This window comes from Lynx rufus, unplaced genomic scaffold (genome assembly GCF_022079265.1).
Source record: "Lynx rufus isolate CCGP_SWC_20201006 ecotype Redwood Valley unplaced genomic scaffold, mLynRuf1.p SCAF_4, whole genome shotgun sequence".
Taxonomy (NCBI): Eukaryota; Metazoa; Chordata; class Mammalia; order Carnivora; family Felidae; genus Lynx; species Lynx rufus.
This window is the reverse complement of record NW_025814856.1, coordinates 88,337,781-88,355,901: the sequence shown is the minus strand read 5'-3', so window position 1 is coordinate 88,355,901 and position 18,121 is coordinate 88,337,781. Positions and strand designations below refer to the sequence as shown.

At 33.6% G+C, this 18,121-nt stretch overlaps 1 protein-coding gene across 1 annotated transcript in view; it reads left to right on the top strand.

Annotated features, from left to right (window-relative positions):
• Nucleotides 1-18,121, top strand: part of SEMA3E (semaphorin 3E) — a 237,298-nt gene that overhangs the window by 176,973 nt on the left and 42,204 nt on the right. The window contains exon 5 of the mRNA XM_047097093.1: nt 8,918-9,011. Coding sequence (XP_046953049.1) covers nt 8,918-9,011 — 94 coding nt within the window. The remainder of the gene's footprint in view (nt 1-8,917; nt 9,012-18,121) is intronic.

Sequence of the window (18,121 nt, the reverse complement as noted above, 5' to 3'; positions counted from 1 at the left end):
TTATATTGTCAAATATGTAGATTATTATATAAACATATATAAAAATTATCATATATGTACCATGTATTCTAAGAAACAGACTATAATTGCTCATTTATGGTATAGCAATTATTTTATACAGTGTATAGAGAGTATCAGAAGTTAAACCCTGTTTATGCTGAACAAATATTTACTACCACGATTTTTTTCCTACTAAATTTGCCCTAAAATATCTACACAGGATAGAAGTCCCTACTTGCTTAAAAGATAGCTGATTGTACTCACATTCCCTAGAATTCTTGGCATTTTATTAAGCAGCTGAGATTAAGAAATCTAGTAGGTCATGATGCCCATTACCGCAAAACTCTATTTCCTTCAGCCTTTTTATATGTAGACCTGCTTTGAACATTGTATAATTTGTTGATGTAAAGAGATTCCAAGTGAGTGACTTAGTAGTTTATTACAGAATGGTGCTTCAGTTTCAGTATGAGTGGTAAATTTAGGAGCAGATTGACTGGGTGGTCCAGGCAAGGATTGGCTAGAAATACTGTGATAGATTTTCTATCACATTAAATTTGACTTTTTCCAAAAGCAAACACAGATGATCTTGAGGTAAATGAAACAAATTACAACCAATAATGTCCTTATTACAAGACTGGCTCTGCTTATTTTTCACGTAATTAAAATACCAAATTTCTTAAGCTCAGAACTAGATATTTAATTGTAATATGACATTTCCTAATGTGACCTTATATGTCCAGCAAATAGTCAGCATCCAGATCTTTATTTTCTTAGGTTTATTTCAGTCTATTGCTGTTATTCTCCTTATTGATAAATAAATTGTTTCATCTTTGTCCAGTAGATACCTCTTCAAGTCAACATCCCTCTTCTAAGCCTTGTGATATAACTCTAATAGTTTTCTTAGCTTCTTCGCTTTGTAGAATAAAAAGATATTCTAAGGCCACTTTGTACATTTATGGCACCAGACTTTTTTTTTTAATTTTGTGGTCTTTATTGATATGTATGAGTTCATTATATAATAAGGAAAGAAGAAACCCTTTTTTATTTGAGTGAAATAATGTTTATGGTTTTCCCATTTTAAGATTTTTTTCCCCAAAATCATTAAGTTACATTATTTATCCATCTTTCTTTTATGCCTCCTGGATTTTGTGTCTTGTTTTAAAAGGCCTTTCCCACACCACACTGAAGGATACATACCAAATTTTTATGTCTTTTTCTATTCCCTTGTATAATCCTATTTCCTATGTTTAAATTGTTGATCAATCTGGAATTTGGCTATAGGGCTATAGGACATGAGGTAGTAATCAAACTTTATTTTTTTCCATATGGCACTCCAGTTGTCCAAACACCATTTATCGAATAATCCATCATTTATCCACAGTGCTTTGAAATACTATCCATATTAATGTGCATTCTTACACTTATGGCTTCTCATAAGATAGAATAAGGTTTTAAAGTTAACTGCAAAACATCAGAAAACAAAAATAAAATAATACTGAATGAAATCAGCATTATGCACCATCAGGTTTGATATGAAATCTGGTTGCAAACCCTTGGATATAGTAAGGGCTCAGTTTTCTTCCCATATATAGTTATTTCACGTTCAGATTTTCTGATTCTTTTAGTTTCTTTTATATTAAATTCCTTCTTCTGATTCTCACAACAGTCATAGGAGACAGCAGCATGGAAATATTATTTCTTCTTTTTCACAAGTGTTGAAATTGAGGTTGAATGGGGTTATGGGACTTGAGCCATAGATCAAATCAGAGGCTTTTTTATCTCCATGTTAGATTAGCTCTCTTTAGAAAAACATTTTTTGACTCTTATTTGACTTCTTATTCCTATTCCTATTTTCATTCTCTTCCTTCTTCTTTTTCCTAGTAGTTTATAAGATAACATTAGAGACTTTATTTCTGCCATTGAAGTGGTATACTTGCCTAATATGATTCAAGTATTAAAATATAGTTATTAGTTATTGAACTATATTTAACATATTAATAAAAAATTAACTAATATGTTAGTGGTAGTCACCTGTTCATTTTAGCGTTTCTGTTTGTTAAATTTACAATTAGAGAGGATGCTTTGCTTAATTTTATAGGGTTTAAAAGGAGTAGCATGCATCATGTATCCTAAATTGAATATTGACTGAATGCTTGAGCTGTCATAGGCTTCTTAAATGTTGGTTGAATTACCCATTTGTATGCATAATCACAATACATTGGAAATAATGTTACAAGAGATATATAGCACAGTCTGTGGAAGAAGGTTTGCTTAGAGAAGTCTTGGAGAATATCAGCAAGAAGGCATCTTTCAACAGTATTTCCTCATTACACAGGGTTTTTGTGTTGTAGAGAAAAGGAAGAATTGAATTCCTTTTTTCCCCAAGGGAAAATGTAATAGAAGAGCTGTGGATATTATCATACCTACAACTTTAAAGAAAGTCAGTCAGCTTGTGATGCTAGAGTTTTGATTGGAGGGTGGGTTTCTAGAGGGAGAAAAAACCTAAAATCAAGCCGTGAAGATCCTGAACTGCCGTTCTGGAGATGAGACTTTATAACAGTGAGGAGGTACCTAAGAGAGAAACATGGTTGTATTGGAGAGGGTGATAAAGAAGAGGTTGACGCTGTTTTCTAATAAAAGTAGGCTTCAGGACAACATAATCAAAGTTGGAAGAGTATTTATTTCTAGTACTCTTACTCTACCAGGCATACATTTCTGGTAGACTGTGCTAATAGTGTGGAATTTAAGAGACTGTTGGAATAAGATGAGGGTGAGGAGAATGGAATCATGAAGTAACAATTAAAGGAAACACAGAAGGGGGGGAAAGATTATTTTTCTTAAAAATACAGGTTAAACAAATGTTTATTTACAAATTCAGCATAAGAAAAGTGAGTTAGAATTTTACCTTAGATGTATTATATGCCTTTTAAAAATGTTTGGTCGCATTTGCAAGCTATTCCAATAATGTTAAAGGAAACAAAACATTTAAATATGTAATTTAATAACTAAATTACGGTAAGTATTTTTTTCTTTAAATAATTCTTCATATACATATTCAAACCTTGATTATGCATGAATTACCTCGTAACAGATACTCAGCCATGCCAGCAGCACATCTGTAATGCCTTCTCCATCTACAGTGGTAGGTAGGGTAGATAATACTGTAGAATGAATATGGCACTAGAAGTTAGAAGATACTCTTCTAGATTTGCAAAGCACCACCCTGCCTCTGATTTCTCATCTATAAAAGGAAAATAATATTTGTGAACAATATTATTGACGCTTTTATACTTCATAGACTTATATTGAGGGTGAAACAAAATAATGTAGGCAAAAATGGTTCCTAAATTTTAAAGCACTATACAAATATGACATTATTTTTTTAGAGATAAAAATGTAAAAAAAAAAATTAAAATGCAAAGCTGTTAGCCTTGGTGTCAAAACATTTACTTAAAATTTCAGTCCCTTTTCATATTTTTTCTGCTAGTTTATTGAGCCTTTGGGAAATGTTTCCAATATACTTTAATACATGTTTTTATTGATTGGCAGAAGAAAGGAAAAAATTATATAGTCATATTTAAAGTTAATTTGATGCAGATTATTAGATAGCTATTATGTAAAGAATTAAACTACATGATATGGTTATTCTAGACATTTACATATCCAAACTGCATCTTTTATTTTTCATTGTTGATGAGTACATGTATGTATTTTACTACTTTTTCTCTAACCATTAGAAATAGTTAATAAAATAGGGAATTATTTGATTTGTTTTAGAGTATTTGTAATGTTCTTTTTTTCTCTGACATCTTTCAGAATATACTATTGACACTAAGGGCACAAATAGTTCATCAAGCTGACTTATTAATGGGAAAATCATTTCATTTAATGGGCATGACATTTAACACGTGATATGTGCAGTAACTCACATATTGAAAATAGCTTACAGCAGGCTTGCTGGATCCTGAGCGCTCCCCGCAAGGCCTAAAGGGAAAAACTGTCCTGGAAAGACTTACTGTTTATTCTTTAAATGTTTTTTGAATAGCATGTGCATCTGCTCACGCATTTGCAAACCATAGGCCCTGCTTTCTCTCGAGCACAAGAGAACCCATTGAAAAACTTCCTGCCACACTGAAACAAAACGTGTAGCTCACACTTCTAATGCTAGTGATGTCTTGTAAATTTAAGCCACATTACTCACGTAGAAATTCCAGCTGTTAAAACACAGATAATGGAAAGCCAGTGGAAGCACTGGCCAACATTCTCAATAAGGTTAAACACCAACGTTACGTATTCCTTGAACCATAAGCGCAGTTGCTTTGGGGTCATTGACAGTGTCACCGTGCCTCAAGTTTTCTGGTTGGTTTGGTTGCTGAATTCCACTTCATGGAAGAAAATGATATTACTCACTTTTTAGTATTTTATTGGATTGTGCACTAAATTAAACACTGCATTTAAGATTATAGTGAACTCTCAAGGTAATGGGAGGAACTACTTAATTTGAAGTCAGGCTGATCTGTGCAGAACAAAGCTATAGAAGTTTGGAATTTGCCTGCATTGTGTTACAACATCAGCACTATCCAGTCTAGGGTAATTTTTTTCTTTTTACCTCTTCTCAACAATTTCAACATCTCTGTTGTATGAAATTGCAAAAATAATACATTGAGTCCTGAGGAACTAAGATGAATTGAACCAATGTATCGTTCTGTCATATGTGGCTTAACAAGGTAAAGAAAGCCTCCGCTCTAAAAGCATGAAACAAAATATCAGGTAAATTATTAAAAACTACTGTCAAGTCAGTTATTTGATAAGAATTCAGAACTCAGTCTTTACTCCCAGCTCAGTGTTGCAGTTTCATGACCACACACCGCAGTATCAAAAGATATTCAGTAAAAAATAAAAATAAAAATAAATCAGTCATGTGGGACAGGGAAGCCTTAACTAAAAAATGATTATACCTTCATGTCACACCTCCCTATTACTTCAAATTACATATTGTCATTAATAAGGTCATGGTGGAGAGGGTGCCTGAGTGGCTCAGTAGGTTAAGGGTCTCAGTTCAGCTCAGGTCACGATCTCACATTTCTTGAATTCAAAGCCCACATCGGGCTCTCTGCTGTCAGCACAGAGCCCGCTTTTGATCCTCTGTCTCCCCTCCACCCACTCCCTGCTCTACTCATGCTCGTTCTCTCTCTCTTTCTCAAAAATAAACCAACATTATAAAAAATAATAATAGGGTCATTGGGAATAAAACAAATACCATTATTCTTAAGTATTTGATTTTACTTTTAATAAATGCAATGGAATATTCAATTATGTTATATTTATCCTAACCCTTAATACATTAGTACTGGCAAGAATTCATCATAAATCATAAAGGTATATATGTTAGTGTATTATCTTCATTAAATAGTAGCTGGGGAAATAAAGAATATATCTTTTCTTTAGTTTTTTGAACAATGTAATAGTTTTACTAAACCAATAGCAATCAAAATACAGTGAAAAAATAGGACCATGATGTTTCTATATGAGTAGCCCTCAGAAACCATATACAATATAGGACAGCATAATAACTTGTACATATTATCTAGTTTTGAATCAATATACCTATATACAGCAGTTCTGTGAGTTCTTTTAGATATAAAAGAAAATAAGCATGGGCAAAAAAATGTTTCTAGAAAAGTGGTATTTTTTCAAACATCATGAACAGTTGTTCATTTATTTGATACAGAGGATTGGAGATTAACATCACATGAGCAATTTCCTCAAAAAAACCCTGCAAACCAGTAGGAAGGAGAGTTAAACACATAGACAATTATAATACAGAAAAATACATGGTATAAAAGAGGGATTCATATGATGCTTGCAGGGACACAAAAAGGAAAAGGAAGAGATTTGACAGCAGTCAAAGAGATCAGATCAGGATTCCCAGGGGTCATAAAGTCTCTGCTGAATTTTTAATATTATATGGGCATTATTACCCAGAACACATTGAGGAACCTGGGAAAGAGATATTCAGAAACCTGCCAGTAGTTCAGAATGGCAGGTACCCACACTGTGAGAGCAGTTACAGAACCTTCAAGTGTTCAAAACAACTCTTCATTCGCTTGTTACAAATATTATAGTCTTCAAAACGCACATTTCAGTAGTTTTAAAATTTAAGAAGTATCGTGCTCTACAATCCAATTTGTCATTGTCTTTTAGTTTTACATTATTTGACTCCTGGAGTATTGTTAACCAAGTGCTATGTATGGAAGAAATGACTATGTCCTCTAAAGATTTGGACCTTCCTTCTCTCTGTACATAAAGATAATGGTGTTTGTCCAAAGCAAAGGTCTTCCAGGAGTATATCGTTTTTTTTTTCTTTTTATTCACTAATGGGCTAAACAATTAGAAACTAAAGAGTACATGCATTTTTTAAATTAAAATGATACGTCTGTCCTTTAAACTATTCAAAAATATGCATTTTTAATAGTGATGTAAAAGCAGGCAAAAAAGTTTTAATTTAACTTATTTTACAATGACTATACGTTGAGATAGTCTTAGCCATTAATCATAAAATGAGATACATATTTGAAATCTTCTGCATAAAACAGGAAGCGATCTGTCAAGGTACATCCAAGTTTGGACGTAAGGCATACAAATATTTGAGTGTCCGGCACTCATTTGTTCTCAGGTTTAAATTTGAGGTTTTGTAAAAGAGTATGTCCTTTTACAGACTCACATCGAATGAAAAATTCCACATGAGCCTGGGTTCCACTTAGTTGTTTGCCAAATGTTAGGGTGGTAGGCATCTTTTTGAACGTAGGTTTCTGTCAATTCAGTCTACTTCTCTTCAAAACTGAAAACACTGATATGCCAGGTAATTGATACCTCAGACATGTGCTGAAATTCAGCAGTCAGCAACAGCCTCAGGAACCTAGTCATGATTTATACTTAAGAAACCTGTGATCTCTCTAAGAAACTGTGACTTCATCCCCATCACCTGCCTACCCTTCTTTGAAGTTTGAGATTCTCTCAATCTTAGAATTCTTCGTTTGCATTTTCTATGTTTCATCTACTTGACAGTTTAAACTTAATATATTGTGCTGACTTGAATAAATAAGCAACATATTTGTTTTTCTCTTCAATTTTAGTGCTGAAGGTATCTAATTTTATCCATTAGGTAAATCACCTTTACCTGTCATTAGTGATAAAAAGTTGAGTTTCAGAATTTTGAAGTTATAGAAAGTCTTGATTTAAGAAAGCACTTCAGTCTCTTTACTGGTTTTCTATAACCAAATATTGGGACTTTTGACTGTGTTAGAAAAAATGTAAAATGTATGTCCTACCTACTTTTCTCAAATAATCCACAAAGTGGCAGTGTGACTAAAGGTCAGACGAGTATTACATTCACACACTTGATCTCTTTCTCCTTCATATAGTGCTGTGGGTCAGTTTTGCAAATAACAGATGAAAAAAAAACAGATGAAAACTGTTCAGCACAGCTGTTAGGTGGGAGGACCAAGAATTCGGTCTCATTTTAACAAACTTTTTTTTTTCTCATGTCATTGCAAATTGCTCACCTCTGAGGAGCAAAAACAAAAATGTCTCCAATTATTTATTGGTATTCTTGCTCTCTGCTAATTTGTGTAAAATGTAGGAGTAGGGAAAAAAATTGGACTTAAAAAATTTTTTATGGATTTTAGCCACCTCTGGGTCAGGAGCATACATTTGCTCTATAGGCTGTCAATTCCCACAGGTCAATTCCAAGGATAAGACTGGAAGATTATAGAAGTCAGGTGAACTCTGCGTTTACTGGAAAGGTTTTAGAACAACAGGATCAGAATGGTGATATTAGAAAATCAGAGACAGTAAGAAAAATGTGTCAAATAACAATGCAAGAGAAGGACAGAACAGGTAACATGGAGTAAGGAGTGTGGCTAAGAAAGTCAAAATCAAGCTTGAAAAAAGTGCTGGCAATTCTCAAAGGTTATTCAGGACATTAGGATTGTTTTTAGGTTCATAGTTTACAGATGCGCAGGGCTATTCATAGATACCGATGGGCAGTATCAACAATATTCTATTGCAAAATAGTGGGCTTTTTTTTCCTACAAAATTTTACATATTGATTCCTATTGTCACTTTTCCAAAGTACTTTTTTTTTTTACCCAAAACATTTATAGCACACTTAATAATAATTACAAAAATGTGCTGAGAGTTTTGAATTCCGAGAATATTCAGAGGATATTCTGTGGTTATGGGTTTGCAGTAGGAACCAATGTAGTAGTGGTTCTTCACAGAAATACTTATTTTCCAGTTTCATTTACGTGACATGAGTCTGACATATTGCTCGTAATGTGACATTTATTTATGCGTCTATATTCCAGTAATTATTTATGCAGCCATCATTCTCTAAATTATTAAAGTTAAGTGTCTATACAAAGAATATGTGATGAAGAATTAAAATGGAAATAAATAATCAAAATTGATAGAAAATTTCATCTTTTTCTTTTACGGACGCTTCAAAAAAAATCAATAGTGGCCTTTCTGGAATAAAAGACCATTTCTGTATTTATCGCTGAACCTCCCTTTTAGTAACCTTTCTTCTGCAAGTTTTCATTTCTTTGGAGTATTTAACTGACACATCTCAAAGTAATTAATACTCTTCGCTCAAGTGATAAAAACTGCTAATAACTTCTTTCATTTCATCACCTGTATACCTACTAGGAAGGAGGGAGAGAATCCATGTGGGCCTGAAAACCCATCTATTTATTTACAAAACCGAGTTTGCTCCTAAATAACTTGATGTTACTCTCTGGTGCCCTGTTTCCGATAGCAGTTCTGTACAAGGTCAAGATGTTTATGTTTTCTCTGAGCAGTTAGATTCTTATTAAAGTTGGCAAATACATAACGGCTTGTCTGGTTTTCTTTCTAGGATCCTCTGTTTCATCTGGAACCACACAGGTCAGAAAGAGGAAGGGGCAGGTGCCCTTTTGATCCCAGCTCATCCTTCATCTCTACCTTAATCGGTAATTATTGTCACCACAATCAGTTGGTCATCATATTGATTTTGAAACGTCAGTCTGATTCTTTTAGCATTTCTTAATATGTGTTGCCTTGTCATATTTATTTATTGGTTCTAAGAACGAGAATGTTAAATTTCAAACCATGCTAAATTGAGCCAATTTAACTCTAAAATAAGTGCAGCTGCTATAAAGTATGCGTGTCTCATTCTGAAAACACAAATTTCTACTTAATACCTGATATAAAACACCTTGCAGTGTGCCATTTATCGTGCAAAAAATGCAGTTATAGTAACACTTTATAAAAACATCGCCAGCTAGAGAAACTGAACTGTTTTAACATAGGTTAGTTACTTATATTTTACCCTCTGATTTCCGGGGAGCTTAGATTCTCTTCTTGGTGTCTCTGTATCAGTAGAAAGTCATCTCAATTGAGAATTAATGTTATTTATCTAAACTCCTGTTAATCTAGAATATAAACTACAGAGGTTGACCAGTTTAAACTTGTACTAAATGTCCATATTGAAATAATAGAAAAAAGCTGGCATGTCTGATCTAGATTTCCATTTGATTCCATTTAATTAGATGAGGTACCTGGATACCTCACTTAAGAGACAGTGAAATTTTTCTTTCTTTCTTTTTATCTTTGTCTCTTTCTTCTTTTTCTTTTTCTCTTATATTCTTGGGGTTTAAAAATGGCACACTTGTTGGGTGCCTGGGTGGCTCAGTCAGTTAAGCGTCCGGCTTCAGCTCAGATCATGATCTCATGGTTTGTGGGTTAGAGCCCCGTGTTGGGCTCTGTGCTGACAGTTCAAAGCCTGGAGCCTGTGTCAGATTCTTTGTCTCCCTCTCTCTCTGCCCTCCCCCACTCATGCTGTCTCTCTCTCTCTCTGTCTCAAAAATAAACATTAAAAAAAAATTTTAAATAGCCCACTTGTCAAAGTACTCCAGCACTGTGAAGATACGATGGAGGAGTTTCCGAGTGTAAAATTGAAGAGAGCTATCCCTGACATTTAACTGGGTGCCATTAGAAATCTGTTTTTTTTCCCCCCACAGTGTTGTGAGGTTCTGTTATAGGTATGGCACAGACGTACAAATTTCTATTATTACACGTGCGCTGCTTAGAGTTGTATGCTGTTATTAGGTCATCCTGTTTGCAGAAAATGGGAAAGTGTAAAATAACATGTAGGGACATCAGATTCAAACTAAAGGGTTAACACTTAAAACTCCCCACTGAGAAATAATCAAAATACCATATCACTGATTTTGTGTTAATAAAGATATTCCTGTGTATTCTAAGAACTTTATAGTCCCTGAACTTATTCCAGACAGTTGATTTTGTTGGGCCTTGGATCCCAATCCCACTCTCTGTGCTTCCCCAGCCCAGTCATGGTACTTAAGTCCAAGCAAGCAGAGCTTTGTTGATACATACAGTTGACCCTTGAACAACATAGGTGTGAACTTAACAGGTCCAGGTGTATGCAGATTTTTTAAAAATAAATACAGTGCAGTTCTGAGATGAGATTTCACATAGTAATGAAGTTCTTCAGAAGGTTGAATAAAGATATGTAATATTCTTAAAGAATATAAAATTTTAAAGAAAAATAGTATTTTAAGGTAGCTGTGTTCCTCTGCTAACCTATTTGTGTGTGTGTGCGTGTATGAACAAGATATGAGGAAAGGAGAATTTAAATATGAAAATAAGATTGCTAAGTAAGTTTAAACTTTAGTAAGAATCAAAATTTGGGGGGGGGTGATACTTTTGATGAATGCCAGATCGATAAATGTTAGAAATGGCAGCGTATGAATTAAAATACATGTATTTGTTAAACAGTTTTTGTTTCTAATGCTTTCAGTGCTTTGTGGGGGGCAAGTTCATAGATTGAAAATTGGAATATGTTTGGAATAGATTTTCTTATTCCTTTTTCTGTACATCTTGCACAGAATGGGACTTCTATACATATTCACTGAATAGAGTCAATATCCTTCAACAAACAAACAAATTTTGGAATATTCATAAGAATGTTATAAATGATATTGAAAGTTGAAAATTACAGAGTGAACACTACATCTGTAGAGAAATCCCAAGAAGGTTAGAACTCCATTTATTTTTAACATTTCATTTAAAAGGTTGAAATACTTTATTCAGTCACCCTGCCACTCACCACTAAGCCTCCCTGGAGCTTATTTATGCATGAAACCAGGAACTTAAAACTGAATTTTTTAAGAGGGGAAATATTACTGGAGGGACATTTCCAAGTGAGTTTCATTGAACTTCCAAATCAAATTACACTGTGCCGAAATGTGAAGTGCTTGCCATCTGGGTGGCTGTTTCGCTTATTCAGAAGAGAAATCAAATCCTAAGAGCCCTCCAAACCAAACACAAAAGTTAGAGGAATAATCCCTCCAAAGAGAAGAAATAAAAATATAATTCTTGACATTTATCCACTAGCTTTCATCCCCAAGTACCTCTGAAAGATCACTCACTCACTGTAGATATGAAGCAGCCACTGAGATAGAAACCTGATAACCTGTGTGAGCCAGCAACTCTAAAAGAGAGGAAGTAGAAGTAATTCACCCAATTGAAAACACAGCAAGAATTTGGGCTGGAAAAATGGAGCTACCTGAGTTGGAGTTTGGCAAGCTTGATGTAACTTACTGACAGGGAAAGAATGCGTTAATGTGGTATTTTATGGCCACACGTGTTCTCTGTTGATGGGTTAGGACAAGACTTCAGCAAAATGATGACCATCTTTAGGCCATGATACTTCTTCGTTTCCTTGTTAATTATAGGTCGCGCTACCTGTTTAGTGCCTGCTCACCTTAAGATGTGCTGTCGTGATAAGGAATTCAAATTTGTAACAATACTCATAAAACTAACAAGGCCCCCAAAGGGAAAAAAATAAATGTGGTGGCAAATCAAAGAGCGTCTTTAATTTCTCAACTTTATATACAGTTTTCGTTTCAGTCACTTAAATTCAGTTAGCTGAAGATCACATAAAGTAAAATCTTATGGAAAAACTAAAGAAAGAGTATTTGCTAGGTAAAAGATAAGTTGATGACCATGTTTTATAATCTGATGTAGAAATGAAATGCTGTATTGTGCAGTGATTCCACGTGAAACAGGTTTTTAGGAGTAAAGCAGTCTATGTTCTCTATGTTTAGAAATCATTTGATATCAAATCTTATATTAATTAGGTTGCTCTTCAAATGCCACTTGGTATTAATATGTTATCTTGGTAGCATATAAATTCATATTGCAGGTGCAAAATTTCTACATGTTTAGCCACATTTCCCACCCCCCCCACTGTGATTAGTAATATTGTATTTTAAATGGTCTTAAGTAACTGTGTGAAGAATATAAGACATCACACCCTGATTTTAAAAACACTTTATTGAAACAATGAATTATTTAGTAAAATAAATTGCTACATTACTTGCCTCTCCCTTTCATCCAAAGATACTTAGTACTTACCTTGCTACCAAATAAAAAGTCAAGGTTCTTGGGGCACCTGGGTGGCTCATTCAGTTAAGCGTCTGACTTTTGACTTCAGCTCAGGTCACGATCTCACATTTCGTGGGTTCAATCCCCACATCAAGCTCTGCTCTCACACTGTGGAGCCTGCTTGGGAATCTCTGTCTCTCCCTCTCTCTCTGCCCCTCCCCTGCTCTCTTTGTCTCTCTCTCAAAATAAATAACCCAAAAAATGCAAGAAATCTTTTCTTTATGTCATATATTATTTTGTCCCAGAAGGAAAATATTGGCTGACTCTTTTTCATAACCTGTGTTGGGTGTAATATTGCAATACTCTTAATAAGTTGATAACACCTTCAGCAACTGCAGGATTTTCCTTATATTTTGCCCTCTCAGTTCTGTTGCCATTTTTTTAACATTTCATTCTGATTCAGATTTGTATCACTAGTCCCAGGTGCCATTTAATATTTACCATACCTGATGCGACTAAAGTATGCTAACATGCATGTTACTAGCATTTGGAGGGTATCATTCTAATTTGTCATGTACTTTTTCTTTGCTTTCAAAGTGTTCGCTTTGTTGTTAGGATATTTTTAGAATATTTCTGAAATTAAAGACTGACTAAATTTTATTTCAGCAAATAACCATGAATAAGATATTTTACTCACTGAAATTTTCTTTCTGTGCTTTTTTTTTTTTGGTCCTATATTACCTTTTTCAGCAAATAAATTTAAAAAGTTTATAGCCACTGAAATTTTCTTCCTGCACTTTTATTCATAATAATGAGATCTTTGTGAATATATTTCCTCATTGTATATTCTGTGAATTGGAGGTCAGTGCTGATTGAATGAAAGGAGGTTGGAATATATGCATGGGGAAATTTAAGTGATTATTTCAAGCTCTTAATAGCATGAAAAAAATTTTTAAATAAATGTTCCTTTTAAATTAATTGTATTCAGGACAGAGTTATGAATGAATGGTTCTGGCACAAAATATGACTTCATAAATATTAGAAAAATAAATGAAACCATCTAAATGAAGGTAAAATGTATGTCTTTAAAATTGCGTCCTGGGGCGCCTGGGTGGTGCAGTCGGTTAAGCGTGTGACTTCAGCCAGGTCACGATCTCGCGGTCCGTGAGTTCGAGCCCCGTGTCGGGCTCTGGGCTGATGGCTCAGAGCCTGGAGCCTGTTTCCGATTCTGTGTCTCCCTCTCCCTCTGCCCCTCCCCCGTTCATGCTCTGTCTCTCTTTGTCCCAAAAATAAATAAACGTTAAAAAAAAAAATTGCATCCTTTATAAACATAACAAGTGAAGTGTATTGGCTTATTTCTTGAAGGCATTCCATTTATATAGCATCTGTCCCTAAAGAATATAATTTTTTTTTAATTTTTTAAAATGTTTATTTATTTTTTTGAGAGAGAGAGACAGAGACAGAGCATGAGCAGGAGAGGAGCAGAGAGAGAGGGAGACACAGAATCTGAACCAGGCTCCAGGCTCTGAGCTGTCAGCACAGAGCCCAATGCGAGGCTCGACCTCACAAACCATGAGATTGTGACCTAAGCCGAAGCTGGACGCTCAACGAACTGAGCCACCCAGGCACCTCAAGAATTTCTATAATTTCTTATCCAAGTCTGTTGCTCTCTCACATTTGGCAAAATGCCAATTATCCACTTGCTTACTGTTGCTTCTGGCTGTAACTACGAGTTTCTAAGGGGCTCTTTGAATATTTTGTTTATGGATTCCTCAAAACAAACAAACAAAAAAATCATAAGGATAGAAGAAAAAAAAAAAGTCCAAACAACTGTAACTAATAGGGGGATACTTTTTGCCTGATTTCTTTTAGCATCCTAAGCAGAGAGTGAGTGGGACCTGGGTTGTGGATGTTGGAACATACGGATCATTCGTATCCTTCCTCTCCCCTCAAGTGCATTTGGTTTCTGTTTGCCGTGATGCCTGTTTTAGTCATTCTGCAAAATGATGCATCTGATATCAGAATGATTTCCTAAAAGAATTACAGAATTCAGTTATAAAATGAGGCAGTTAAATCAGTCTTCAGCCATGTGCTATCCATAAGGCAAATATAAAATATACTTTACATTATTTAGATGTGTAGACATTTCCAGCATAAATAGGAGAAATGCTTGAGTAAATCTTAAGAAGATAAACTGTGTATTTTTTCTTACCGAATAATTAAAATCTGTATTTCAAACATGGTGAATAAAATCTTGAATCAATTAGTAAGTATACAGCCAATGAGCAAAGCTGTTGATAACTTTCATAAAATACTAAGACAATGCAATATGTTTAACTGAAACTTCAATTAGAGTTTGTATTGTAAAAAAAGGAATTAGGTAGAAAACTATTTGAATGATGCATTGTAACTTGGAATTATTTACACTGGATTTACTTTGTATCCTGCGAAGAGTCAAATGATTGTCTTATTTTCTTTCATATAAGCAATTTAGTGTAGACACAGTTTTGGGGGCTGAAACTATAAGGGACAAATACTGGAAGAAAATAGAGTCCTGTGTTCATGAATTAAAATGATTAAATATAGCTTTTTAAGGAACAGAAATTCAAGGAACTCTGTTTTTCATATAAATGCCTAATCATTTTTTTCTCCTGAAGATTTGTGAGAAATCAGGATTTTGTCCTCAGTGTTCTTATTGTATTTTCATAGCTTAATTTAAACACCTAAAATAATTTTTAAATATGCTCACTTATTAATTCATTATGCTCTTCACTGATTCAGCAAATGCTGATTGAGCATTTCCTGTATCCCAGATGCTGTGCAAGAGAATATACAAGACATATCAAGAAGCCTACATTCTAGTGAGACATAATGCCAAACATATAAGCAGTTAAAATATAGTAGGATGAGCAGTATGATAGAAATAGGCACCAGGCCTGTGGTGGTACTAGAAATCACTCAACTAACAAAAGTTTAGCCAAGGAAGGCTTCATGGAGGGAATGGGCAGTCGCTGGGTATGGGAGGTAAAACAGGAAAGGAGATGCAGAGTTCCAGGCAAAACATTCCCAGGCAGAGAGAACATAAAAGCTTGGCAGGCTCAAGAAATTACATGTTGGTCTCTGATTTTACAGGTAACCAAGACCATGAGCTATTGAACAGTTTGGCCACAGCCAAACAGCAGATTTCGAGCTGGAGACTTAGTATGACAGATTTCCAGTGCAGACAGAACTATTGTTGTATCTGTACAAAGAGAGTACATTGAGCATGACAATAATAAGTTTCATTCACCTGTCAAAATACCCTGCAGATGTTCTATTGTCTAATTATAACCACACATGACCATCTAAAATTAACATAACATCAGTTTCCAATATAAGTCAGTGCTATAACAAATGAAAAGTAATGTATGGCATAAAAATGCAGTTGGTTATTTATATTCAGTATATCACAAGAGATAAGATACTAGTTAAATTTCTGGCTAAGTTAATGTGTTTATTGAATATCATGTCTCTATAGACATGTTTGTTTTTAATCCATGAAAATATGATTTATCCAGAAATTTTTTGTACTCTGTAAAATACCAAACTATTGATTCACAAATTTATCTTAATTATGTCAAATGGTTATAATTTTAAAGTAAAGTTGTCGATTAAAATATTGTGATATGTAGTTTACATATTTGTTGTAAACAGTATCAGTTATAATGATGCTGAATATTTTGGCTCATTTAATTACTATTAGGTAATATTTGTGCCTAAAGCCTTATTCTACTTTATGGTTTTTCATTAAAGTGTTTTCCTTTGGAAAGTATTTTATCAAGCATAATTACTATCTATTGCTCTGGATTTATTTTGTTCTTTACAATGATAATAAGCTATGAAAGGAGAATCTTTCCCTTCTGAGGAAAACCTAACATTTCCAACAGAAACACATTTGGTTCAGTTTTACACAGCATAGTTTTTTAGCACCTGTCTGGTTTCTTTGAAGTTCAAGTCATACAGTTCATATTGTGTTATTTGAATTGCTCACAAACTGTTTTCTTTTATCTGAATACAAAAAGGGAAATTGGGTAAAATTGGTAATCTATCATCTTTTCCGTTGTGCAGATAACCTGCCTTGGATATAGTAGTATTTGCTATCCTAAGGTTGCCATCTAGTGGCTCCAAGGGGTACGTGTTTGTTAAGTTGGTAAAACTGATTAAAACAAGTAAAATTTTGACACAGTGTTTCAGACTGGGTGAGTGCAATGAAATTGATGTGAAATAATAAGATTATATTCATATAATAGCGTTTTCAAATATCAGAGTTCTAGAAATAGCTTGAGAAACTAAGTTAAATCAAATATTAAAAGCTTAAGGAATAGAAAACGATCATGATTTTTAAGAATTCTATTTTTTGTACCCATTATGCATAAAGCATTCAGCCAAGCCCATATTAGGAAAATAAGTTTTGCTTAGAATAATTATATAAAATGGACTTTATATTTTATATGGGGAATATCATGAAGTTTAATAATTAACAACAAAAATATTTCAGAAAAATCCTCACTCTGGTGGTTCAGTAGTCAATTAACCCTTTTATGGATCAACTCATTCATTTAGGCCATAATGTTCCCCAAGGCCTTTTAATGAATTTAGCATTTTATCCATGCTCAAGTAGTGCAGAATGCATCCCACCTGTGGTTTCTATTCCTAACTATTGATACCATTTTATCTCAAAATATGCCTTTTCTACATACAGATATAACTTTTGGCTGAATATAACACTAACTGACTTTGATATAAATTGTGTCGTTTTTTTTCCCTGTTACCAAAGACTATGTTTAAATAAGAGTTCTGATAATACTTTCCTCTATCCAATTATATTTTAAGTCCAGATATAAAGCATCTTTGTTTTTTCAGTTTCTATTATTTTCTCTATCACACCTCTCACTTAGTATACATTTGAGTATATGAGATGAACTCAGTAAATACAGCTTTCTTTAAACTTGTTATCTTGAAAATTTTCAAATACAAAGAAAAATTGAAAGAGGAATAAAATTTACACCTTTATACCATTTACCTTGATTCATTAATTATTAATATTCTCCCACATTTGCCTCTGTCTCTCTTCTTTCTTTTTATATTTATGTATAGTTTAAAGGTGAATTCATTTGTGGGAAACCTGGATTTTATTTATGTATTTCCTATATATATTTAAGTATTCATAGTGGATTTTGTGAACCAACAACAACAAAAACAACAAAAAACTATTTCCTTGCCTCTGTATAAATGAAAATTAATTTATAATTATAACATACCTGAAAACTTATTTTTCTCAAGCCTTCAAATTCAATTTGTATCTCCTTATTCTATTTTTTAAATCTGGTAAAACAAAAGCATTATTTTCACTTTTTAAAAACTCAGTTAACTCAAGTTGAAAATAAACTCCTTTGTAAAGTGTCCTATTTACAACATATTTGATTGCTCTTTCAAATTTTCAACCATACAAAGATAGTCTACTCAAGATTTTTCAGACTTTTAAAGGCCTTAACTTAGAAAAAGCCCTTTATAAATGCTGAAATAATTTTTTAAATTGAATTAATAAAATGTATAAACATGATATCAAGTTCTCTTAAATTCTGTTTATATACTTGGTTAAATCTTTATACCTGTAAGTTTAATAATTCTA